This window comes from Lepidochelys kempii, chromosome 6, assembly GCF_965140285.1.
Source record: "Lepidochelys kempii isolate rLepKem1 chromosome 6, rLepKem1.hap1, whole genome shotgun sequence".
Lineage (NCBI taxonomy): Eukaryota > Metazoa > Chordata > Testudines > Cheloniidae > Lepidochelys > Lepidochelys kempii.
Genome location: NC_136385.1, coordinates 112,322,603 through 112,348,314, shown reverse-complemented (window position 1 = coordinate 112,348,314; position 25,712 = coordinate 112,322,603). Strand labels below are relative to the sequence as shown.

Genomic DNA, 25,712 nt, shown 5'->3' with positions numbered 1-25,712 from the left:
TCCAATTAGTGGCATTAAATCCTTTAGTTTCTGTCCAGACTAGAAAGAACTGAGGTTAGATTGGGAGAGTATTTCTCCCTCAAGTAGATTCAAATTAGTATCTTTATCCTCAATGTAATTGGTCAAGCTAAACCTTATGTAACACTTTACTTATACAGTCCCTCAGGAAGATTTAATTCAGTGGCAGTATTCTGCAAAGCCACCCAGTGGACCCCAGCTTCATTTTCATTGTACACTCTGGGCTACTGAGATATGAAGTGCTTCTGGAAAAGCACTAGATCACTGTGGTAAGGAAGTGCCTTGCATTGCTGAATAGTAACCTTACCAGAGAATTAAAAAGGGGCACTGGTTGGACTCTAAAGGAAGCTGCATCCAGTCCACTTCAGACAAAGTTGGTGGGCATGACTGGGTGAGAGGGAGAGAAGTAGATGCAAAAGTAGGTAAAAATGGGAGGAAACGAGTACTGTCTACATTTGTTGTAATGAAGAAACCACAGTGCTCCTCTTGCCTTACATATAAACAACTTGACTATGAAGAACTGAAGATTTACCCATCTGCTAAATATTTAAGTAACGCTCTTTCAGAAAGTCAAACCAGAATTCTAATCTCTAAAAGAAATATTTACCTGGTCTAAATCCAGAGCAGAATAAACAATTTTCCCTTTATCATCACCAGAGAATAATTTCATTCCATTGGGACTCCAAGCTAAAGCTGTGATGCTGCTTTTGTGGATTCCAGCCACATCAAATCTCCGAAGCTGCAAATTGACACCAAGGGAACACAAGAAAGAGTAATGGGGAGGGAGGAAAACAGACCCTGGGCATATTCAGTGACTCAGCTTTAAGTATTAGCTCTGAACTGACAAAGTTAAGGTTATCTTCATTCCTAATCAGCAATTTTATGTAATTGAATCATACATCAAGAATTGCATGGAAGCGTTTTTGACCAAGCACATTCTGTTTAAGAATGTTACCGAAGAAAAAAATTAATACTTTCATAAGATTAATACGTGATTAACAACATACTCAAGATATTTCATTATACACGGATTTCCTGATCCTCACTGTTTTAGATGTGCAAAATCATTATACAACCATTTATTAGGAAAGAACAGTTATTTGCCCTACAGTAACGGTTTCTTCAAGATGATGATGTAATTGTGGATCCCACTGTAGGTGTGCACACAAGCTCAAAACCTTTTTTCTAATAATGTCTGGTGGGATCACAACTGCACACGGGCATAAAGAGTGAAGCGGCCACAACCCTCTTTCAGTTCCCTTGCAAAATGAAGACTTTGTTAACTGATGACTCCAAAACTAGGGATGAAGGGCAAGTTGTGGAATCTACACTGACATCAACTTGAAGAACCACACCGTTACTGTAGGGTAAGTAACCATTTTTCTTGGTTTGTGTGTCAGTGTGGATCCGGCAAGCAGTATCCTCTTCAGGATGGCAGGCATGAGGACTATCAGCTGCATTAGTCAAACAGAGAGTGAAGTACAGCCCTCCTAAACTTTGGGGCTGATCTGGCAGCCAAATCTTGTGCACAACGCTTGACACAGACCTGAGCAGGTTGCACCACATAGCAGCTTTTGGATATTGGTATGTTGCAAAAGCATGCTGAGGTTGCAACTTGGGCTCTCCTGGAGTGAAGATCACATCAGTCAGCCGACTGCACAGCAAGATTCAAAATGGGTAACACGGTTTAAGTCTTTGGGATAAAATGGCCTCCTGACATTTGTACTGGCTAGCTATAGCCACGAACAAACCTGGGGACAGATTGAAAGATTTGGCCCTGTTAATAGAATACTGAAGAGCCAGAATGTTCCAAGATATGGCCTACTCCTGGATCAGAAGCTACCCTCTGAGGTTTCTCAAAGAGGAGTAGTTTGAGTCTTACATCTTGGAATTTCTGGTGCGGGATGAGAAGAAGTAGCAGGCAGCATATTTCTTGGGGATGTCTACTTCCCCAAAACAGAACAGGAATCTGCTATGTTCATCTGAGATGGGTATTACCTCATCGCAAGAAATGGCTTGAACCCAATGGGTTTTGAATCCACCACAGCTAGCAGTTAGCCTGAAGCACCTCACTCTGCTTCCCCAATCTGTCCTAACTGCTTCTTTTCCCTTTTGGGGGTGAGGGACAACAACCAATTAAAAAAAAAAATCAAGTGAAGAAATTAATGAAAGGTAGAAATGAACTTGACATTTCTTCAACCAGAGAAGAATTCTGGAAATCAAAAGCAAGTGACGTTGGACACAGTCCAGATTACATCTCACTGTCGCCAGTGGTAAGAGGGAACTGAGGAAGAGCTTCAGCCATCCTACCCTTTACCTCCTCACATGGTAGCATGAGGCAGTACAGATGGCATGAGCAGGGCTGATGGACACTGCTAAACAAATGACTCCGAGCATACACATCTGCCGTGAGAGCCACACAGACATATGGTCAAAGAAGATCATATTTAACATCAAAGAAGTTGTAACCAAATTTACTTGTTTGTTTCTTCCAGGTAACGAAGAGACAAGTTGAAAAATTGCAACCCGGCCTGAAGCTGTACCAACAGCAACAAGATCATCAAAGCAGCTCAACAACTTTACGGCAGTAATAGATTCAGTCTTCCCCTTTTGAAACAAGACAAACAAAATTACAAAATTAATTAAATAAATTTCCTGAGGGAAAGATCTGCAAGTGTTAATTTGCCACCAACATCTAAAAAAGTACTGAAAAACTTCTGATCACAAAGCCAGGCACAAAAAGTTAATTTTTACCTCAAAATTGTATTTTTTCATCTGGTTTAAATGTCTGCAGTACAGGTAAAGCATTCCAATGCTACTGCCCACAGCAATGTAGTCCCCATTGGTATCAAGTGCTGTGAGGTACACCACAATGGAGCGAAATCCCTTTTGGACCTTTGTAGGAATGGCATTGAGGAGATCGTATAGGGGACAAAACTCCTTAAATGTAACTGGTGGAGCTGCAGATGCCATGGTAAGGGTTAGTTTCCACAGTTTACAGACTGGAATAAACACATTTACTTCACACTAAGGAAACCTGAAAAACAACAAACACCTTTAGTTAAAATGTATTCTTTCCAAAGGAGCTAACAGAATAGTTGTAGTTTGGTACAAACAGCAACCAATTAAAAAAAAATAAGCCTCACTTAGTAGAACAAATCATTCTACAACAAGAAACTTCCGCTCAAATTGAGCCAATATTACCATCAGTGTCAATTGGTGTACATTGTAATTACCCAACAGATGATAAGCAATTTTCTCTCCAATCTTGACCAGCACATATCTTCCTAGACTGAGCCCAAATGCAGCATTTCACTCTCAAAAGAGAGGGAAAAGCATCAACTGACTGGTACAATTCATTCCTATTTGGTTACTGAAAGAGTAAAATCAGATTAGCATAAGATTAAAATAACTAAGTGCTCACTGCATGGCACAGAACAAAACATGCAAGTACATACAGGAGAAAGACTCGTACAAACACTGGATCAAACCTAAAAGCACTGAGTGTTCTCAGTTTTCATGAATTATAATAAGAGCATAGGAAACTCTGCAAGCTTGGGTCCCTTGACTTTTATACTAAATGGTGTCTATATCCAATTCCTTAATCCCACCGCAGAACTGCAATTATATTAGGTATATATTTAAACTGTCTTAATATTTAGCAAGTAAATACAAGAACAAATATTTGCAAAATAATTTGTGGGAACAATGGGGCAATTGAAAAAGTGAGGAGACTCCCAATTTGACAGGCACATCCAGAGATTTGTTCAGTTATTTCATTTACAAAAGTGATGGGGAAAGCAGTAAAAAAAAAAAAAATAGTGTACACAAGAGTTTGGGTTGCCAATTTCATGTTGCAATAAGAAGTTTATAGAATGTTTAGAAGAGAATGTGGTATCTTCTCAGGAGAAAGGAAAGGAAAAGCCATAGTTTGCTTCCCTTGGAGTTTAAGTGTATGATGATTTTAATGTACTAACTGCCTCAGTTACTTTCTGAAACTGTCTCCCCATTCATGTGGTGTGTCAAGATACTAAATGATGCAATTAAAAACTGAAGCCTTTCTGCTTAAAAGATCACACAATTTTTTTTTTTATTATTATTATTTGCAGCAACTATTCTCCTCATGGATGACTTTGAAAGATAGGAAAGAACAAAAGTCTTCAGGTTTCAAACTTTATTATACCAGAGGCTATTTTGATTAATAAGACAGTTTTGATCCAGCCAAAAATATTTGCAGCTGTTTAGGTCAGGAATTCTTGATTTCTGGGGAGAAGAAAGGCTGCTATATGATCCCAAAAACACAACTCTGAAGCTTAAAGAAAAAAATGTTAGTGCTAAGCCCTGGTCTACACTAGGACTTTAGGTCGAATTTAGCAGCGTTAAATCGATGTAAACCTGCACCCGTCCACACAATGAAGCCCTTTATTTCGACTTAAAGGGCTCTTAAAATCGATTTCCTTACTCCACCCCTGACAAGTGGATTAGCGCTTAAATCGACGTTGCCAGCTCGAATTTGGGGTACTGTGGACACAATTCGATGGTATTGGCCTCCGGGAGCTATCCCAGAGTGCTCCATTATGACCGCTCTGGACAGCACTCTCAACTCAGATGCACTGGCCAGGTAGACAGGAAAAGAACCGCGAACTTTTGAATCTCATTTCCTGTTTGGCCAGCGTGGCAAGCTGCAGGTGACCATGCAGAGCTCATCAGCACAGGTGACCATGATGGAGTCCCAGAATCGCAAAAGAGCTCCAGCATGGACCGAACGGGAGGTACGGGATCTGATCGCTGTTTGGGGAGAGGAATCCGTGCTATCAGAACTCCGTTCCAGTTTTCGAAATGCCAAAACTTTTGTCAAAATCTCCCAGGGCATGAAGGACAGAGGCCATGACAGGGACCCGAAGCAGTGCCGCGTGAAACTGAAGGAGCTGAGGCAAGCCTACCAGAAAACCAGAGAGGCGAACAGCCGCTCTGGGTCAGAGCCCCAAACATGCCGCTTCTATGATGAGCTGCATGCCATTTTAGGGGGTTCAGCCACCACTACCCCAGCCGTGTTGTTTGACTCCTTCAATGGAGATGGAGGCAATACGGAAGCAGGTTTTGGGGACGAAGAAGATGATGATGAGGAGGAGGTTGTAGATAGCTCACAGCAAGCAAGCGGAGAAACCGGTTTTCCCGACAGCCGGGAACTGTTTCTCACCCTAGACCTGGAGCCAGTACCCCCCGAACCCACCCAAGGCTGCCTCCTGGACCCAGCAGGCGGAGAAGGGACCTCCGGTGAGTGTACCTTTTAAAATACTATACATGGTTTAAAAGCAAGCATGTGAAAGGATTACTTTGCCCTGGCATTTGCGGTTCTCCTAGATGTAGTCCTAAAGCCTTTGCAAAAGGTTTCTGGGGAGGGCAGCCTTATTGCATCCTTCATGGTAGGACACTTTACCACTCCAGGCCAGTAACACGTACTCGGGAATCATTGTAGAACAAAGCATTGTAGAACAAAGCATTGTATGTTTGCTGGCATTCAATCAACATCCGTTCTTTATCTCTCTGTGTTATCCTCAGGAGAGTGAGATATAATTCATGGTCACCTGGTTGAAATAGAGTGCTTTTCTTCAGGGACACTCAGAGGAGCCCATTCCTGCTGGGCTGTTTGCCTGTGGCTAAACAGAAATGTTCCCCGCTGTTAGCCACAGGGAGGGGGGAAGGTTGAGGGGGTAGTCACGCGGTGGGAGGAGGCAAAATGCGACCTTGTAACGAAAGCACATGTGCTATGTATGTAATGTTAACAGCAAGGTTTACCCTGAAAGAGTGTAGCCACTGTTTTATAAAATGTGTCTTTTTAAATACCGCTGTCCCTTTTTTTTCCTCCAACAGCTGCATGTGTTTCAATGATCACAGGATCTTCTCCTTCCCAGAGGCTAGTGAAGCTTAGAAAGAAAAAAAAACGCACTCGCGATGAAATGTTCTCCGAGCTCATGCTGTCCTCCCACACTGACAGAGCACAGACGAACGCGTGGAGGCAAATAATGTCAGAGTGCAGGAAAGCACAAAATGACCGGGAGGAGAGGTGGCGGGCTGAAGAGAGTAAGTGGCGGGCTGAAGACAGGGCTGAAGCTCAAATGTGGCGGCAGCGTGATGAAAGGAGGCAGGATTCAATGCTGAGGCTGCTGCAGGACCAAACCAGTATGCTCCAGTGTATGGTTGAGCTGCAGCAAAGGCAGCTGGAGCACAGACTGCCACTGCAGCCCCTCTGTAACCAACCACCCTCCTCCCCAAGTTCCATAGCCTCCACACCCAGACGCCCAAGAACGCGGTGGGGGGGGGCCTCCGGCCAACCAGCCACTCCACCACAGAGGATTGCCCAAAAAAAAGAAGGCTGTCATTCAATAAATTTTAAAGTTGTAAACTTTTAAAGTGCTGTGCTTAAAGTGCTGTGTGGCATTTTCCTTCCCTCCTCCACCACCCCTCCTGGGCTACCTTGGTAGTCATCCCCCTATTTGTGTGATGAATGAATAAAGAATGCATGAATGTGAAGCAACAATGACTTTATTGCCTCTGCAAGCGGCGATTGAAGGGAGGAGGGGCGGGTGGTTAGCTTACAGGGAAGTAGAGTGAACCAAGGGGCGGGGGGTTTCATCAAGGAGAAACAAACAGAACTTTCACACCGTAGCCTGCCCAGTCATGAAACTGGTTTTCAAAGCTTCTCTGATGCGTACCGCGCCCTCCTGTGCTCTTCTAACCGCCCTGGTGTCTTGGTGCACGTAACCAGCAGCCAGGAGATTTGCCTCAACCTCCCACCCCGCCATAAACGTCTCCCCCTTACTCTCACAGATATTGTGGAGCACACAGCAAGCAGGAATAACAGTGGGAATATTGGTTTCGCTGAGGTCTAAGCGAGTCAGTAAACTGCGCCAGCGCGCCTTTAAACGTCCAAATGCACATTCTACCACCATTCTGCACTTGCTCAGCCTGTAGTTGAACAGCTCCTGACTACTGTCCAGGCTGCTCGTGTACGGCTTCATGAGCCATGGCATTAAGGGGTAGGCTGGGTCCCCAAGGATACATATAGGCATTTCAACATCCCCAACAGTTATTTTCTGGTCTGGGAATAAAGTCCCTTCCTGCAGCTTTTGAAACAGACCAGAGTTCCTGAAGATGCGAGCATCATGCACCTTTCCCGGCCATCCCACGTTGATGTTGGTGAAACGTCCCTTGTGATCCACCAGAGCTTGCAGCACTATCGAAAAGTACCCCTTGCGGTTTATGTACTCGGCGGCTTGGTGCTCCGGTGCCAAGATAGGGATATGGGTTCCATCTATAGCCCCACCACAGTTAGGGAATCCCATTGCAGCAAAGCCATCCACTATGACCTGCACATTTCCCAGGGTCACTACCCTTGATATCAGCAGATCTTTGATTGCGTGGGCTACTTGCATCACAGCAGCCCCCACAGTAGATTTGCCCACTCCAAATTGATTCCCAACTGACTGGTAGCTGTCTGGCGTTGCAAGCTTCCACAGGGCTATCGCCACTCACTTCTCAACTATGAGGGCTGCTCTCATCTTGGTATTCATGCGCCTCAGGGCAGGGGAAAGCAAGTCACAAAGTTCCATGAAAGTGCCCTTACGCATGCGAAAGTTTCGCAGCCACTGGGAATTGTCCCAGACCTGTAACACTATGCGGTCCCACCAGTCTGTGCTTGTTTCCCGAGCCCAGAATCGGTGTTCCACAGCATGAACCTGCCCCATTAGCACCATGATGCATGCACTGGCAGGGCCCATGCTTTCAGAGAAATCAGTGTCCATGTCCTGATCACTCACGTGACCGCGCTGATGTCGCCTCCTCGCCCGGTATCGCTTTGCCAGGTTCTGGTGCTGCATATACTGCTGGATAATGCGTGTGGTGGTTGATGTGCTCCTAACTGCCAAAGTGAGCTGAGCGGCCTCCATGCTTGCCTTGGTATGGCGTCCGCACAGAAAAAAGGCGCGGAACGATTGTCTGCCGTTGCTCTGACGGAGGGAGGGGCGACTGACGACACGGCTTACAGGGTTGGCTTCAGGGAGCTAAAATCAACAAAGGGGGTGCCTGTACATCAAGGAGTATTTCAGGCAGGACTGCACGGAGGGTTCCAATAAGAAATGGTGCACCTAAGTTACCGTTCTTATTGGAACAAGGAGATTAGCCTGGCCTCTGATTGATACATGGCTAGATTTACCTCGCTGCACCTTCTCTGTGAGTGACTGCAGTGTGACCTAGAGGAATGAGTCCCCAGACAGGGGAGGAGGCAAATGAGTACAAAACAAATCTGGTCTATTTCTTGTTTTGACCCACTCCATCTAGCTTTTACATCTTTGGCTGGCAGCAGACGGTGCAGAAGGACTGCATGCCATCCACATCTCATGGCTGCTCGGCAGAAGATGGTACAGTACGACTGCTAGCCATCCTCATCTCTTGCCTGCCTGGCAGAAGATGGTACAATACGACTACTAGCAATCCTCATCTCTTGCCTGCCTGGCAGAAGATGGTACAGTACGACTACTAGCAATCCTCATCTCTTGCCTGCCTGGCAGAAGATGGTACAGTACGACTGCTAGCAGTCCGTATCGCCTGCCTGCTCACCATAAGACGGTTCAATAGGACTGACTGCAGGACTAAAGAGAATGACCTGCTCAAGTCACTCCAAATTTAGTCCCTGCGCCCATGTCTGCCCAGGCGCTCCCAGCCGACGTGGCCAGGAGCACCTCGGACACGATGAGGACGACTACCAGTCGTATTGCACCGTCTGCTGCCAGAAGGCAATGGGTTGCTGTTACTGTGCAGCAAAGCCGTACCGCGTCTGTCAGCACCCAGGAGACATAGGGTGACGGTTACCTGAGCGGGCTCCATGCTTGCAGTGGTATGGCGTCTGCACAGGTAACTCAGGAAAAAAGGCGCGAAACGATTGTCTGCCCTTGCTTTCACGGAGGGAGGGAGGGAACGGGGGCCTGACGATATGTACCCAGAACCACCCGCGACAATGTTTTAGCCCCATCAGGCATTGGGATCTCAACCCAGAATTCCAATGGGCAGCGGAGACTGCGGGAACTGTGGGATAGCTACCCACAGTGCAACGCTCCGGAAGTCGACTCTAGCCTCGGTACTGTGGAAGCGCTCCGCCGAGTTAATGCACTTAGAACATTTTCTGTGGGGACACACACACTCGAATATATAAAACCGATTTCTAAAAAACCGACTTCTATAAATTCGACCTTATTCCGTAGTGTAGACATACCCTAAGAATATAATAAAAACTGGATTTACAAAATTCTAAAAATGTCTAAAACCTCAACTATTCTGTGAAGCATTCTAGTGATAGGGACCATACACATGTACAGTATGTATCCAATTGTGCCTGTACTGTATGTTTTTTGAGGAAAGGAAATGTTATTTGTTTGGCACACTATTGGGAAGCACCATACACATTACAGTGCTATGCAAACTCGGTTTTTAAAAAATACTGATCACCATTTTAACATCCCCATTACTATGAATGATTTTGGTGTCTCAATTTTCAAGATTTTATTTTGCTGATATTTTCCCACCAGAATTCAGTGTGCTATCTTTGGACCCTGAAACACTTACAAAATTCACTTTTTTTGGCTTGATTTCCATCGCTAATTCTCCATTTCAACCTTATAGCTCAAGGCCAACTATTGTTTAAAATATTATTGAAAACAAATCCATTAAAATAAAGAAGATGTGAGAAAACAGTTTATGCAACCTGTGATGGTGCACTGCATATCTTTTATGGAAATATGCTAATGAATGCGAATATAATGTAACTGAATTGTGCTTTATGCAAAACGCCTCTTGTAAAGTATCATTACAAAGTTTATAATCTACTGAGTGTGTTCATCCTACTTGTATGCACGTATCATTCTTGTATCTGAAACTACAAATATGAAGTATTACTCTGAGGTCCTATTGTAATTATGCAAAGTGTGGGCTATTAATAGTAGCTTAGACTCTTCATGGCTCCCATTAACTAGGAGAATTGGTTGTCAATGGTTTATTTACCTGCAAGCCTTCTTGAGGATGTGGGGGCCAGCCTGTAGGTAATAAAAGGAGGACTTGTGGCACCTTAGAGACTAACCAATTTATTTGAGCATAAGCTTTCGTGAGCTACAGCTCACTTCCAATGAAGTGAGCTGTAGCTCACGAAAGCTTATGCTCAAATAAATTGGTTAGTCTCTAAGGTGCCACAAGTCCTCCTTTTCTTTTTGCGGATACAGACTAACACAGCTGCTATTCTGAAACCTGTGGGTAATGTGAACATATCACATGATACTGGAATCCATCTTAAACCTGGTGCCTTTCCATTTAGAAGAAAGGATTCCCATCTTGTGCCAAAGCTATAAAAGGGGGTGGAACAGAACCAACGGGGCTACAGTCATGAGAATCCCCTAGTTACCACCTGGGTTTGAACTAACAAGAACTGTACCAGGCGAAAGGATTAGGCCCAGACTAAGAAGGAGTCTAGTCTGTGAAAGAAACTTATTGGAACATCTCTGAGGGTGAGATTTACCTGTATTCAGTTTCTTAATGTATTAGGCTTAGACATGTGTGTTTTGTTTTATTTTGCTTGGTAACTCACTTTGTTCTGTCTGTTATTTCTTGAAACCACTTAAATCCTATTTTTTATACTTAATAAAATCACTTTTGTTTATTATTAAGCCCAGAGTAAGTGATTAATACCTAGGGGAGCAAACAGCTGTGCATCTCTCTCTGTGCATCAGTGTTATAGAGAGCAGACAATTTAGGAGTTTACCCTGTATAAGCTTTATACAGAGTAAAACAGATTTATTTGGGGTTTGAATCCCATTGGGAGCTGGGTGTCTGGGTGCTGGAGATAGGTAACCTGCTGAGTAGTTTTCAGTTAAAGCCTGCAGCTTTGGGTGTGTGGTTCAGACCTGGGTCTGTGTTGCAGCAGACTAGCATGTCTGGTTCAACAAGCCAGGGTTCTGGAGTCCCCAGCTGACAGAGAAAATGGGCTCAGAGATAGTTTCAGTACATCAGGTGACAGTCCCAAGGAGGTCTCCGTGACCGAACCCGTCACACAACCTACAAAGCAACATCTCCTCCTCCTCCAACTGCTGTATTCCCATCCTGCCATGAGATTTTTACTAATTTACCCATCTACCTAAATCAAAGTCTCCTTGAGATGGGAACTGCGAGTGAAACCCCTGGCCCCACTTTAGACAATGGCATTTTACCATTGACTTCAACGGAGTCAGGATTTCACCTTGCATATTGTTATAGTTTGAATAGGGCCATACACACCCAGTGATGCCATATGAAAAACGTTATCTTACTTAAAAATACTATAAAAGTCTCCAAAGACTCTGTCATACATTCAAATATTAAACAACACTATCACAGATTATTGGGCCTTTGTGACAAACTGCTCTCATATGAGTTCTCCCACTGACTCCAGTGAAACTATTCATGAAAGTAAGGATTGGCTCAGGCACTATGTCTTAAGACAGAACTTCTGAGAATTCACTTTGGCTTTCTCCAACACAAGTCATAGTTCATTTTATAATTTAAGAAGTGTTTATAAAAAGTACATCAGCAGTGTTTGTGCTTGTGAGGTTTAGTTTATCATCTTACAATACCCTTGTGAGATAGTTGAATATTATTTCCCCCCCACTTTATAGGCTGAGAATCTGAAAGTGGCCTTGATCCTGCAAGCTGTCCCATCTGAGAAGACCCCTGGGCCATCTGCATGGGTGCAGGGGTACACCTGCTTGAAATAGTTAGTACGAGCAGTGCCTAAACTAATTGTTCTGGACCATACAACAAGTAAATGGCAAAGTCAGGACTAGAAGAATTTTGGGATCCATGACTACCAGGGAAGTTTTTGTTGCTGTTTTAGTAGTGTGTGTTTATTTGTTTTTGAGCTGGAGGATAGTGGTGGCTTAATGTACACAGGAAGAAATCAGATTAGAAGTCTCCTCCTCAGTCCTTTACATGAATTCCTACCTCAACCCAAGATTGTTAAAAGTAATAGTTATCAGAAAAACAAATCTACTTTTGACTCTTTGTGCTACATTTGGCTTGCACAATTAAAAACAGTTTAGGCAGTTTCATTTTCTAGTAGTTACACAGTTCAGCTTCACTTTAAAGTACTGCAGGACTTTGAGATACTCCAAAGCTGAAGAGTCCTCATTTGTTTTTTTTTAAACAATGAAAATATGTGTTTGTTTTGTAGGTTATTAAACAAATGGGTCCAATCATCACTGCCTTGCACAATCACTTACCTCTGTGAAAAATGAATGCAAAAGTATAAAACACTCCACAATCAAAATGGCCATATTTTATAACCTCTTTGCACAAACATAAAAGCTCAAGACAGAGGAGAATCAGGTTTCAAACATACAGCTTGAGTTTAAATTACTGGACAGCGATCTTTGGGCCACACATGCTTTCTTTATTGATTATTCGAGGACAGCATTTGTATCTACCGTGTATACTTGATCACAAGCCACTTTGTTTAGAAGCTGACTCTCCCCACCCCCCCATGGATAAGTAAAAATGGAAAAATTTTATGACCCATTCATAAGCCAACCCTATAATTCAGGGGTCAGCACACTTTGGCTCCCAGGCCATGAGAATAAGCCACTGGCAGGCCGAGATGGTTTGTTTATCTTGAGCGTCCGCAGGCCCGAGGTAAACCTAAGTAAACAAAGTGTCCCGGCCTGCCAGTTCCTTACCCTGGCGGGCCGGGACAGCAAGTGGCAGGAAAATTTTTTTGGTTGTGGGGAGAAGCTGGGGGTCAGGGGAGTAACCCTGTGACCACCCCCCACATGACCCCACCCCAGGACCCCCACACTCTCCCCATCCCATCCCTTCCCACCTTATCTGTGGAGGATGTCTCTGGCCTGGATGGAGCAGCTCCTGCAGGCCAGACTGGGCGGTGCGGCCGCAGCATGTTCCAGCGAGCTGGGCCGGGGGGCATGGCCGCAGCATGCTCCAGTGGGCGGGGCCAAGCAGCACAGCTGCAGCCTGCCAGCCCTGGAGCTGCAGCTGCTTCGGAGGCTGGGGGGAGAGCAGCATGGCCAGAAGCGGACAGACTCTGTTCCCACCTCTTCCCTTCTAGCTCTGCTGGCTGTGCTGCCTCTCCTTGCGCCCTCTGTTTGGGGGAGGGGCTGTGTCCCACCTCTCCCTCTCTGTACCCGTTCATAAGCCGACCCCCTTCTCTGGTGCTTCCCTTTTTTTACTAAAAAAATTCAGCTTATGAATAAGTATACACAGTACTTTCCCCCTTCATTAATAGTAACAGGGAAACTGAAGACAAATGGTTGGCATAACCTGTTGTCCCAGACCAATTTTAGGAATGGTTCTGCATATTCAGTGGAATCAGCAATTGCCATTTTCAAGAACATGATTGCCATATGTGACAAATCAGAGCAGGGTAAATAAGAGATTTTGCAGTGGAAATATAAGAAACATGAAGTGCCTTACGATTAAGGCTGCAGGTCTGTCACGGAGGTCACAGAAGTCACAGATTCTGTGACTTCTGGGACCTCAGTGACTTCTGCAGGCGCCGGTGCCACTGACCACAGGGCCAGCTGCACCGTTCACTGCTGGGGCAGTGTCAGGCCACCATGTGCGTCCAGAGCGCCCCTGGAGCCCCGCCTCCAGAGTACCCAAGATTTAGTCAGGGTATATATATTTTTAGTAAAAGTCATGGACAGGTCACAGGCCCTGTCCATGACTTTTACTAAAAATACCCATGAATAAATCTTAACCTTACTTATGATGCATTGCACAGCCCCATGAAGAAAAGGCGCTCCCTCCTTTTCCATCCACAAAAACCACAGCCAGTATCTCTGGCCATTACTTCTCTACTACTACTTCTCTAGTCTCCATAATGGGGACTCTGGCTCAACAGCTGTGAAACAGTGAAAAGGAAGATATCTTGTAATTAAGACACAAGACTGGGAATCAGAAGATGAGGATTTGATTCCATGCTCTGCCACAGATTTTGGGACCGCAAGGAAATTATTGCATCTCTCTGTGCCTCAGTCCCTGTCTGTACAATAATATTTCCCCTTTTTCACCCTTTGTTTTGTCTATTTAGATTTAAGTTCTTTAGGGCATGGACCATCTCTTGTTATGTATATGCACAGCACCTAGTACAATGGGCCCTAGCCTCAACTGGGGCCTCTGTGCACTATAGGAGTATAAATGGTAATAAAATAGTTTTCCAAATTATTTAAGGGGCAACTCAACTTGTGCCCCTACGCGCTCATTATTAGGTTTTCAGATTTGGCACCTACATTTTTTTTTTTAAATCAATAGTTTACATCCCATTTAAAATGTAGTCTTCAAAAATCTTACAGTTCTAACATCAGGATACTGTCAATGATTTTAAAAGTGTCGCCTCAGAAAATTTCAAAAAGGTTGCAGACTTTCCATTGTTGTGTGTGTTTAAAGAGCCAGTGGAAGCTTAGATTTAGACAAAATTAATATATACAGATGTTACTAAGATTTTTATTTATGTTTGGCTTCCTAGTTATAAATCCAAACTATGTGTAAATATATTTTTATATAATACAAAATGCTCATTGACAAGAACTTTTAGAGTAGTCCACCTTGTACCCCCATAGGCAATGCATATTCACCATCTGAAACAAAGATACAGAGATTCAAAAAGCATGAAAGCGTAGAAATACTGTCCTGTTGCACAAATAACTACATCACCATCCTTTCAATTGGTTCAAAAAATGTTAACTGAAAAACTAAACTTCAAACTACTCAAGATTATTTTAATCTTAAAGAAATGAACCCTCACATTCACAAGACTGATACTGTGAATATTTGAAGGAGTCAAACAAATCACAAGTATGATTAACAGTCCCCATCTTTGGACACTTCCACAGTGTATTTAGATTCCAATCCTACTGAAACTTACAGAACGCTTAACTTTACTTACGTCAATAGCCTGACTGAACTCAGTGGAATTACTCATGAGCTTAAAGGTAAGCACATGCATAAGAGGTTGCAGGATCATGGCATTAGTTTGCAATATCACCTTTTTTCATAATCATTCATTTCTAAGGTGTTTACAAAAAAACTAGCAACTTTAAAAACATTTCAATGTTATTGTGTTGCACGTATGACAGCAGCTGAACAAAAACTAAGCTTCCATACTTAAAATAATAAGTTACCTATAGCTCATTGTCCACTCTAATCCTCTAGCCCATGTCAAATTGCAATATAGTTCTCCCCCACAAAATCTTTTTGCAGAGACACTAAGGAAAGTAACAAATGTTACTTAAAAGCACTCATGTAACCTAAGAACTGGGAATTACATTTATGAAAGTGGGCATGCAAAGTTTATTTACAGTTTAGCTTAAAATAAATTTCCGATTTGTGGCTTTAACTACAGCAGCAACCTTGTTGTGATGTCCCAACCATGTTACAAGACTTTATTAACTAAATTTCTTATTTATAAAAATAAGCACAAGTCAGCACATTTTAAACTATTATTAAATAGCTTATTTATGCTCACATAAATTGGTTAGTCTCTAAGGTGCCACAAGTACTCCTTTTCTTTTTGCGAATACAGACTAACAGGGCTGCTACTCTGAAACCTGCCATTAAATAGCTTGACATTCACTGTCCTGCCTCCATCCCCACACTCTGCAATCTGTTTTAAGACACACCGCAGAGAAATTTGGTTAGGAAGTTGATTTCATTTTCTTTGTATTTAATTCTAAATTTTTTTAAAAAAAAGTTTCCCACTCCACCCTCCGAAGAAATAAAAAGTGGGATGGGGAGCGTGAAGCTAGGCATCTTTCTGATTAGCAAGCCAAGGGAGGCGAGGTAATATCTTTACCGGACCAGCTTCTGTGAGTATTACCTCCCCCAGCTTCTCTCTAATATCCTGGGACCGACACGGTTACAACCGCGCCGCATACATCCTCCTAACGCCACCCCAGGTTTTACAATGTTTGCAGGATAAATTTACCGGATTAGCCGAATCCGGACCACCACACCGGTACCGGCCATGCGCAACAGATTCCCCATGCGGGGAGCTCGACAGGCAGCAAACCGCAGAGCGGCGGCAGCAGCAGCGGCTTCACAGGGCTGCTGAAGGATGAAATGAAGCGGGGCTCCCAAGCGCCTCCAGGCCCTTTGCTCACCGAGGGAAGCAGAGTTCAAAGCGGGTGCAAGTATCCCCAGCCTCGCAGAGGGGCGGGCGAGCGACCCCCACCTCTTAGGCTCTTTCCAACAGCAGAGGGGAGCCCTGGGGTGGGGTGGGGAGTTTCCCTATTTCAGCCTCTGCTGGAGCCCCAGCGACAGAGCTGTACGGCGGCAGGGGGACGTGGGGGGCACAGGAAGGGAAAAGGGGCGGCTGGGGGAAGGGCTGATGGAGAGAAGGGGTGGAGGCGTGAGGAGAAGCCCTGAGCGGCGGCTGCCTGACTCACCTCAGCAAGGGGCCGGGGCCCTCATGTCTCCCGGCCGGGCGGAGGCTGCCTCTCCGAGGCCCCCCGGAGAGGGAAGACTAAGCCGCCGGACCGGGCGCGGCTGAGCGACGGCGGCTGGGCCCAGGACGGGCGGGGCCGGACGTGAGCGCACTTCCGAGGGAAGGCGGGGCGCGGCCCGGCCGGGGGCCCTATCGCGGCGGGGCTCGGGACATGGCAGGTGAGTGAGGCCTGGAGCCCATGGGAGGAGGGGTGGGTGGGTGTCCGTCTCCAGCGCCGCGGGTCGGGTACCCGCCGCGTGCGCGCACAGGGGCGCTGCCTTCTCATGGTAAGCCCGGTTCTGGCGCCGCCCTTCCCCCCTTCCCGGGGCACCTGAGCCAGGCTGCACGCGCATTTCGTTAGTGATATTCCGTTACTACCGTTACATTTTCAAACGTGAAGGAGATCTGCCAGCGCGGGCTGCAGCTGTGGGGCCTCGATCTCGCGGAGCCGTCAGCCCGCGCAGCAGCGTGAAGCCAAGGGGATGGGACTCTTCCTGTGCGTAACGTTCAGCGGGGTGGCCACACTGAAACCACAGAGTCTTCAAAAATGAGGGGCCTTCTAAAAGTTTCTTCCCCCCCCCCCGCTTCCTTGGCTCTTAATATTGTATTTTAACAAATTACCATTAAAGCGTCAGCGTTGTTAGTTTTAATGTTCGTGAAGCACTTTGAGATCCTTCGATGAAAAATAATTTAGCTGTGTAGAGAATTAGCATCAATTGTATGTACGGTCACACTCAGTGTATGTTTATAAATAACATTATTATTACTAGAGACACTGCCTCTGAAATCTGAGCTTGCTTTGCTAATGTCCAGAAACTGTTTATGTGATGAACAGCAAAGTTGAGGACAGAAATAGGTTATCATTTGAATCTGCAATGATTGCAAATATGAGTAACTACATAGATGACAGGTTTCAGAGTAGCAGCCGTGTTAGTCTGTATTCGCAAAAAGAAAAGGAGTACTTGTGGCACCTTAGAGACTAAGAAATTTCTTTGAGCATAAGCTTTTGTGAGCTACAGCTCACTTCATCAATGAAGTGAACTGTAGCTCAGGAAAGCTTATGCTCAAATAAATTGGTTAGTCTCCAAGGTGCCACAAGTACTCCTTTTCTTTTTACATAGATGAGTAGTTCCATCGAATCGATGTTCCATTGATGCTCACCTGTGTAAAATTAATCATGTATATAAATTTTTGCAACATCAAAGCCTTGCATTGTCATTAAAATCCTGTAAAAAATATAAGGTGACGTTTTGGCCCTATTGAAGTCAATGGCAGAACTCCCATTGCCTGCAGTAGTGCCAGGATTTCACACATAGTGCTTCCTGGCCTGGGCAAACGTACTGAAATATTCATGATAGAGACCACTACGAAAAGGACTGAGTCCTAACAGAGTTAGTGACTTCTTGCCAAGAAGTGCTACATTAAAATTTCACTTCAGAAAACATAGCCATTACTTGTATTGGCAAAATACTCTAGGATTGCTTATTAGTGGTTTTACAGCATTAGTTAGGTGTTTTAATGGAATACCTCAACATGCAGTTTATTTTTTTCAATACCCTAAGAATGTGGTTATTTTACACTGATGGTGAAAGGCTAGAAACTTTATTTATGATTAAAGTTAGTAGGGTGCCTGTAAACTACATTTTACTGAGTCAGCATTCGGGAACAGAACAGCAAGGAAAATACTGCATGCAGCCACATACAGCTGTAATGACAACATAAAACAGTTAATTGATTTGTTATTGTAGATTTTTACCAGTTTGCATTTTCTCTCTCTCTCTTTTTTAAAGCAACAAAGAGTCCTGCAGCTGTTGCTCCAAAAAGACCTGTTTTATCTGTCAGTGCAAGAAAAATTAAAGATAACGCAGCAGACTGGCATAATTTAATGATGAAATGGGAGACCCTGAATAATAATGGATTTAGTACTGCAAACAAAATTGTAAACTTGAAAATTGGCACACAGTGAGTATGTTAACAGGGCTTGCAAATAATGACAATGTAGAGGTCACTTTTACTGTGAAACTAGTTTGTTTTCCTGATTGGGCAGCTTTACAAAAAAAACCAAACCAACAGGGTGGACAGGCTTCATATTCTATACCACTAGCATTTTGTGATTGTATAAAATCAAAATATTGAAATTCAGGTAAGGCTGTTTAAGATAAAAATTGGATAACCTCATAAGAGCTGTATTTGCAGCAAAATGTTTTTATACATACAAATAATAAACAAATATTAAATATTTAAAATGCTGAATTACAAAATTACAGCTTGAGCCTACAAACGCTTACTCGGGTGAGTTTTCTCTGACACACAAGTCAATGTTACGAGATATCACTGAGGTCAAGAGCTTTGCAGGATTAAAAAAGGGATTGGCCATTCACATGAATAACAAAATTACAATAGTAAAGTTTTTAAAAAGCCAATAACTTTGGAAGGGACATAATGCCTGCTTCAGAACGTAAGACAACCTGTAACTAATGGGCATTAGGAAGAAACTTTCCTTTTCCTGGTGGACAGACTATTCCTTAATTGCCTAAGGTAGGGTTCTTGTACTTTGAACCATCTGGTACTAGCCACAGTTGAACACTGAACTAGCTAAACCACTCATCTAATCCTGTATAGCAATTCCTTTGTACTACTCATGTGAGAAAGGGCTTGTAGTCTCAAGCCTTTTGTTAGTAGTATAGAGGATAGCATAGATTTTAAATTCCTACAGTCTATGTGAGTAAAGGTGTGCAGAGGTATTTGCACTAATATATGCTTTTGTTTAGATTTAAAGATAACAAGCTGGAGATAGAATGTGACAACATTGCCTCTGACTGTGGAAAGCTGTCTCAAGACTATAATGAAGAACTTGAGATGTTCTGTGCAGAATTGCTTGGGACTTTGGAAAACATGGTAATGTTCATTCGTTGATCTTTCAAACTGTATATTCCCTACAAAAATATTCTGCAAAATAATACAATGCCAATATTGTACCTATTGTCTATTCTTTCTAATCCTAAACTTTCACCATCTTCAAAACAAAACAAACATCAAGTTAGAGGATAGAACAGTTCAGACCTAATATGATGTGGTAGCAATAAGCATATGTCTATGCAGCAATTAGAGGTGTGATCGCAGCACGTATAGGCTACCCAAGCTAGCTTTAATCTAGTTCAAGTAACAATAGCAGTTAAGCACAGCTGCACAGGCTGTACAACCCCACCTGGGACCCTGTGTACATACAGGACCAGCAATCCCATGCAGCTACAGCTTCACTGCTATTATTATTCACGCTAGCTAAATAAAGTTAGATTGGGTATGTCCACATGTTGTATTCATATTTCTGAAAGCAGTGTAAACACAACCTAAGAACTATATTTTGTTTGATTGGACATAATTCAGTTTCCAATCTTCCAGTTCTGTGTTACAGTTCCCATCTCTTTAGGGAACAGAGTGGATATTTGTTATCTAACTTACTTAATGAGTGGACACACTGTTATGAATGGTCACCTCAATAATTTTGGAAATAGCTGATACAGGTAAAGATAAGTGATGTTCCTACTGTAATAGTAGTTCATACCTTCAGAATGGTATAGTTAACCTAAATTAAAAATAGAGAAAAAGTAATACAAATCAAAAGAAAAAATGTACAGCCTTTTCACTTTGCAGAAATAATTTCATGTTAACTTACTCTGAATTTTATTTCTTAATTAGAATAACTTTAATATCTCTTAGCTATAAAGAAAAATGCCTATTAAAATGATATTGGTATGATGATAGATTGAGTAGTTCTGTGCAAACTTGAGAAAATTCCAATGATTGGTATAAGCAGGAAAATACTCCAGATTCCCCATCAAGTTTGGTTCTCTGGAGAAAGTAAGAGTAATGCTTCTGTTTCTTAGTTTGAGTTACTGTCATGACTTAGCCCATTAAATGCACTGATGTAAGTAAGTTGTCGTTCCTGTTGAGCAATTAAAGTCTAAGCATCTTGTGGTGGATTGGACAATGCATATATATACATTATTTTCCACTGTTTGTAATCATATGTACCATATATATTCAGGAGTTTACAGCATGACCATGATGCTACTAAATTCTTTACTGTAAGATGCTGCTACCAGCCTCAATGATGTTATTAATGGTTTCATAGATTTCAAAGCCAGATGGGACTATTGTGATCATCTACCTCCTGTATAACACTGACCATAGAACTTCCCCAAAATAATTCCTAGAGCATATCTTTTATGATTTAAAAGATTTTGATTTAATCTTGATTTAAAAATTGTCAGTGATAAAAAATGCACTAGACCCTTAGTTAATTGTTCCAGTAGTTAATTACTCTCACCATTAAAATTTTACACCTTATTTCCAGTCTGAAGTTGTCTAGCTTCAGCTTCCAGCCACTGGGTCATGTTATACCTTTCTCTGTTACATTGAAGAGCCCTTTTAAAATATTTATTCCCTGTATAGACACTTATAGACTATAATCAAGTCACCCTTTAACCATCTCTTTGTTAAGCTAAACAGATGGACTCAAGAAGCTCAGTCACTATAAGGCAGGTTTTCTAATCATTCTTGTAGCTCTTCTCTGAACCCACTCCAATTTATCAACATTCTTCTTGAATGACATGCATCAGAACAGGACACAATATTCCAGCAGCAGTCACAGCAGTACCAAATACAGAGATAAAATAACCTCTCTACTCTTCAGATTCCCCTGTTTATGCATCCCCGGATCACATTAGCTCTTTTGGCCACAGTGTCACACCGGGAGCTCACATTCAGCTGATTATCCTCTACAACCCCCAAATCTTTTTCAGTCACATCCTTCCCCCATCCTATAAGTATGGCCTACATTCTTTGTTCCTAGATGTATATACATTTAGCCATATTAAAAAGACATAGTGTGCTTACACCCAGTTTACCAACCACTCCAGATTGCTCTGAATCAGTGACCTGTCCTCTTCATTATGTACCCCACCTCCAATTTGTGTGTCATCTGCAAACTTTATCAGTGATTATTCTATGTTTTCTTCCACATCATTGATAAAAATATTAAATAGCATAGGGTTAAGAACCTATCCCTCCAGGACCCCAGTAGAAACAGACCTACTGAATGATGATTGTCTGTTTACGGTTACATTTTGAGACCTATCGGTTAGCTCTGTCAGTTGTTACCTTTGATAATGCACAATAGTTAATTCCGTTCTACCTTTCTAATACTTCAGGACTACTAGTATGGAAAAGTGCGCACACTGCAGTTAGCACTGACTATCCTAATTATTGGCAGTCTTCGGAGGGAGTAAAAGATTGAAATGGCATAGAGACTGAACTGTTTTTCCATACCTAGAGGTGGTCCTACCAGGTTAAAGCTGGGGGACGTTGGCAGAGAAGCTTGCACTTTCAGTGCCTGTGCTGTACTTGTTCTGTAGGAAAGAGCAACTTTCACTCTCAATCCAGCCCCTTTCACCAGTACTAAATTGTTATAAAGGAAGAAAAACAAGACTATCAAGATAGAGCTTTACCAAACTTTCTCTGTGGTAAACTTGGATTTAGGATTGAAAAAGAAAACTAAAAATAGGGAAATATTCAAAATAGAAGTAAAACTGTATATGCAATGTTTGAAACACCAAATGTTTGTCACATGAAATCTCTATATTAGTCCCACTAAAAGAATTAGAATATCAGAGTTGGAAGGGACCTCAGGAGGTCATCTAGTCCACCCCCTGCTCAAAGCAGGACGAATCCCTGATTTCTTGCCCCGATCCCTAAATGGCCCCCCTTAAGGATTGAACTCACAACCCTGGGTTTAGCAGGCCAATGCTCAAACCACTGAGCTATCCCTCCCCCCATAATATAATAGCTATTGTTTGCAGCCATAAAAGTGAATTAGAAATTTCATGAATCTGGTTGAGGTAGTCACAAAGTGGTTTTGAACTTCATTAATAGTTAATACTTGTAAGATCTTAGTAGCATAAATGCCCCAAATGTTTATTAACTTGAAACTCTCATCATTCTCAGGCAAAAATACAACTGAAAATGGAAAAACTATGTTCAACTACTAAAGGAATTTGTGACTTAGAAACATACCATTATGAAAGTGGAGATTGCAGGATACCACTCTTTCACACATGGCCCACTATGCACTTCTGTAAGTAGAATATTGTTTACTTGTAAGTTATCCATTAGTATTTCCCAATAAGGAGCATTTTAAAAGACATTTGATGTCATTTGAAATTGAAATAGTAATTTAGAAGAACTGAAAAATATGCCCTGTTAACTTTGATCTAGATAAGATTGTAACTTTGCCTTTTGTAGTGAGAGAGTCTGTCTTTCTAACTGAGTAAGCAATAGATAAGTTACTGCATCAATTAACTTAAAGCAGTGATTCTCAAACTATGGGGCCACCTCCGTAGGGAGGTGTGGGAATGTGTCAAGGGAGATGTAAGCCTTTAAAAAAAAAAAAAAAAGAGCCCTGGCTGTTAGCCCCAGCCGCCTGGGGCTCCTGCAGAAGGGCTGTGCACACCTGGGAGAAGGGGATAAAGGAGTTAGATGGAGCCCCACTGTTAGAGCTCTCCTTCTCCCCTCCTCTTCCCCCCATCCCCAGCCCTCACTGGGAGGTAGCCCAGGTTCCGGCTCTCCTGCCCCTCCTCCCGCAGTCCCTCACCCGAAGATAGCAGCAGCTCCAGCTGTCAGCCCCTTGGTGAGGCAGAAGTAAGGGTGGCAATGGGGCATGAAGTCTGCCATGAAAAGTGATATTGACAAATATCACTTTGCCACCTTTACTTCTGCACTGCTGCTAGCACAATGCTGCCTTCAGAGCTGGGTGCCTAGCCAGCAGCGGCTGTTCTTCATTCTCCCTGGCCAATAGTATATGTATCTAAGGGAGGGGGCACAAACAACTACAGCCACAAAGAAGGGGGCACAATCAAATAAGTTTGTGAACCACTGACTGAGGTTATCGCCGCTGACAGTTCATGTAAATTGCAAAGCAACTCACACATTATAATTAGTGTTAAGACATACAGACAGATCCAGTTAAAACAAGCATCTGCTAGAAGTGTCAAAGCTGCAATAGCTACTCCCTATACAAAGAGCGAAAATCTCTCCTGTCTGGAAGCAATGAGTCCTATTTTACAGTCCAATTTGTAGAATGGGGCTTATTCTTAGGTGAGAGATGGGAGTCCCACCTCAGTTAATTGTCAGTTACAGAAGAGTTTTAAAGGGGCTCTGATCCAGAGGATGAACAGACTGAGGAAGGAGAAGGCTCATTGCTCTCTGTCACTAAAAATAGGGAATATAGATCCTTCCAGCATTCACTTAGTGACAAAGTATAGGTGAGGCCTTCTCTGCCCTTCCAGTTATTTAACAACCTAAAAAAACCTACCAGGCTTGAAGTGCATCTGTCTGACGAGTAGCATTACTGCAGTTTTACAACTCTTGGAACTCAGGAACTGGATGGCAACAGATGTGTTTCTCTGATTAATTGGAAGTAGTTATTTTGTGCAGTGTGTCCCCCGCTCCTCAGTTCACTGCCCTAGAATAGTGGGATTCTCATGTCTTGGTATCTGCCAACCAGAAGACTGGCAGGGGAAAGGGGATGTGCTGGACCCTCTCTTATTGAAAAAGTCCAAAGAAATGTGGTTGTAATAATTTTACCTACAATTCTGGCTGAATTCCATTGGAATTTTGGGTGAACAAGGAATGCAGCCATGGCCCCTTATTGTCAAATATTTTGTTCACTTACTGGGTTGAACAATTCAAGGGACAATAGCCAGATACATTTTAAAAAATATCCTTACCAGCATTACTAGTAACTCCGTACATTAGACAAACATTCCAGTTTCAAACTATTTTCACCATTTATTCTTCACTCTCACAAATAGTGTAGTTAGTTAAACAGATCAGTATTACTTCCTGATGCTTATGCACTCGCACTATTTGGGTTTATATAGTATGCAGATTATGGTTTAGTTGCCCAAAAATATCAAGATATCCAGAACATTTATGCAGAATTTTTATTCAAAGTATTGTAAGACCTTTACATTTTTAAACCATGTCCCTTTAAAGAAATGGCTTAAAATAGTACCATTTTTATAGCTGGTTCTAAGACACTGCTGTTGAGATGTAGAAATAAAAGGAGATTTTATACATCTGTGTGTAGAAATATATCCAATACATGAGCAATAAATTTGGCATTTCATATTGCAATGAAAGGACTGTTAACTCTTGTTAAGATCAGGATGGCTGACTTACCTAGAGAGGCTAGTTATAAAAGCTTGTATACTATAATAGCTATTTTTTTAAAAAAATGATTAGTATAACAAGTATTGATTTATTATTTTCAGAGTTGCTTATATATGATTAGAAATAGTGTGTATAATTGTTCAATCCGTTTCAGATGAGATTTCTTTCAAGCTCACTGAAATGTACAAGAAGGAACTACGACTTAAGCAAACAATTGCGCAAGAGATTGCTCATACTGCTGACCAAGATCTTATGATGGTTTATTTATCATCTTGGTTGTACCAGCCCTATATTGAAAACAGCAGTAAACTACTGCTAGAAAGCATGTTGCTGGAAACAGGACATAGACAAGTGTAGCGTTTAAGACTCCTTCTAATAATACTCATGTGACACTGAAGCAGCAACAAACTGACAGGTTAATTATATGTTGTATTTTTATAAGGTTATTAAAATCTGTTTTTCCTCTGTTTGTATTTAATTTGTTTCGTTTGTCACTCCTCCTCTTGGTTGATATAAAACAATAAGGTTCTTGTATTACCTCCTTTGCTGTAGTATCTGAACACCTCACAATTTTAGATGTGCTATTATCCCCAGATTACACATAGGGCACCAAAGTAGAGAGAGGCTAAGGGCCAAATCCTCAAAGGTATTTATTTGAATTCAGTTGAAATCAATGGGAGTTAGGTGCCTAAATACCTTTGAGGATCTGTGCCTAAGTTCACATAGAAGACTGCAGTGGAACAGGGAACTGAACCTGGGTCACAGGAGCCCTAGGCTAGAGCCCTCACCCTTGGACCATCATTCGTCTGACACCAAATTTGACACCCACTGAAAGTCTTGCTACTTCTGTTTTGAACTGTCACAATACACAAAATCAAAAACAAAACATGTTCTGTATTTTCCTTGTGTACATACCACACAGATTTTCTGAAGTTTCAGGGTGGCATAG

General features: G+C 42.6%; 2 protein-coding genes across 7 annotated transcripts in view; one reads left to right on the top strand and one right to left on the bottom strand.

Moving 5' to 3' along the window:
- TECPR2 (tectonin beta-propeller repeat containing 2) overlaps positions 1 to 16,661 on the bottom strand; it is a 72,914-nt gene extending 56,253 nt beyond the window's left edge. For 2 of the 5 annotated variants that reach the window (XM_073349690.2, XM_073349692.2), the window contains exons 1-4: positions 16,494 to 16,660; positions 2,773 to 3,055; positions 2,497 to 2,625; positions 626 to 757 (exon numbers count right to left, since the gene is read on the bottom strand). In XM_073349690.2, the coding sequence (XP_073205791.1) occupies positions 626 to 757; positions 2,497 to 2,625; positions 2,773 to 2,991 (480 nt within the window). In that variant the 5' untranslated portion in view covers positions 2,992 to 3,055; positions 16,494 to 16,660. Of the gene's footprint in view, positions 1 to 625; positions 758 to 2,496; positions 2,626 to 2,772; positions 3,056 to 3,254; positions 3,392 to 16,493 lie in introns of those variants that run through there. The other 3 variants (XM_073349691.2, XM_073349694.2, XM_073349695.2) reach the window with 3 other exon arrangements.
- The window catches only part of CINP (cyclin dependent kinase 2 interacting protein), a 14,636-nt gene continuing 5,366 nt past the window's right edge, over positions 16,443 to 25,712 (top strand). The window contains exons 1-5 of one of the 2 annotated variants that reach the window (XM_073349701.2): positions 16,466 to 16,710; positions 18,322 to 18,493; positions 19,303 to 19,429; positions 22,538 to 22,667; positions 24,918 to 25,230. In XM_073349701.2, coding sequence (XP_073205802.2) covers positions 16,704 to 16,710; positions 18,322 to 18,493; positions 19,303 to 19,429; positions 22,538 to 22,667; positions 24,918 to 25,120 — 639 coding nt within the window. In that variant the 5' untranslated portion in view covers positions 16,466 to 16,703 and the 3' untranslated portion in view covers positions 25,121 to 25,230. Of the gene's footprint in view, positions 16,711 to 18,321; positions 18,494 to 19,302; positions 19,430 to 22,537; positions 22,668 to 24,917; positions 25,231 to 25,712 lie in introns of those variants that run through there. The other variant, XM_078853388.1, reaches the window with a different exon arrangement.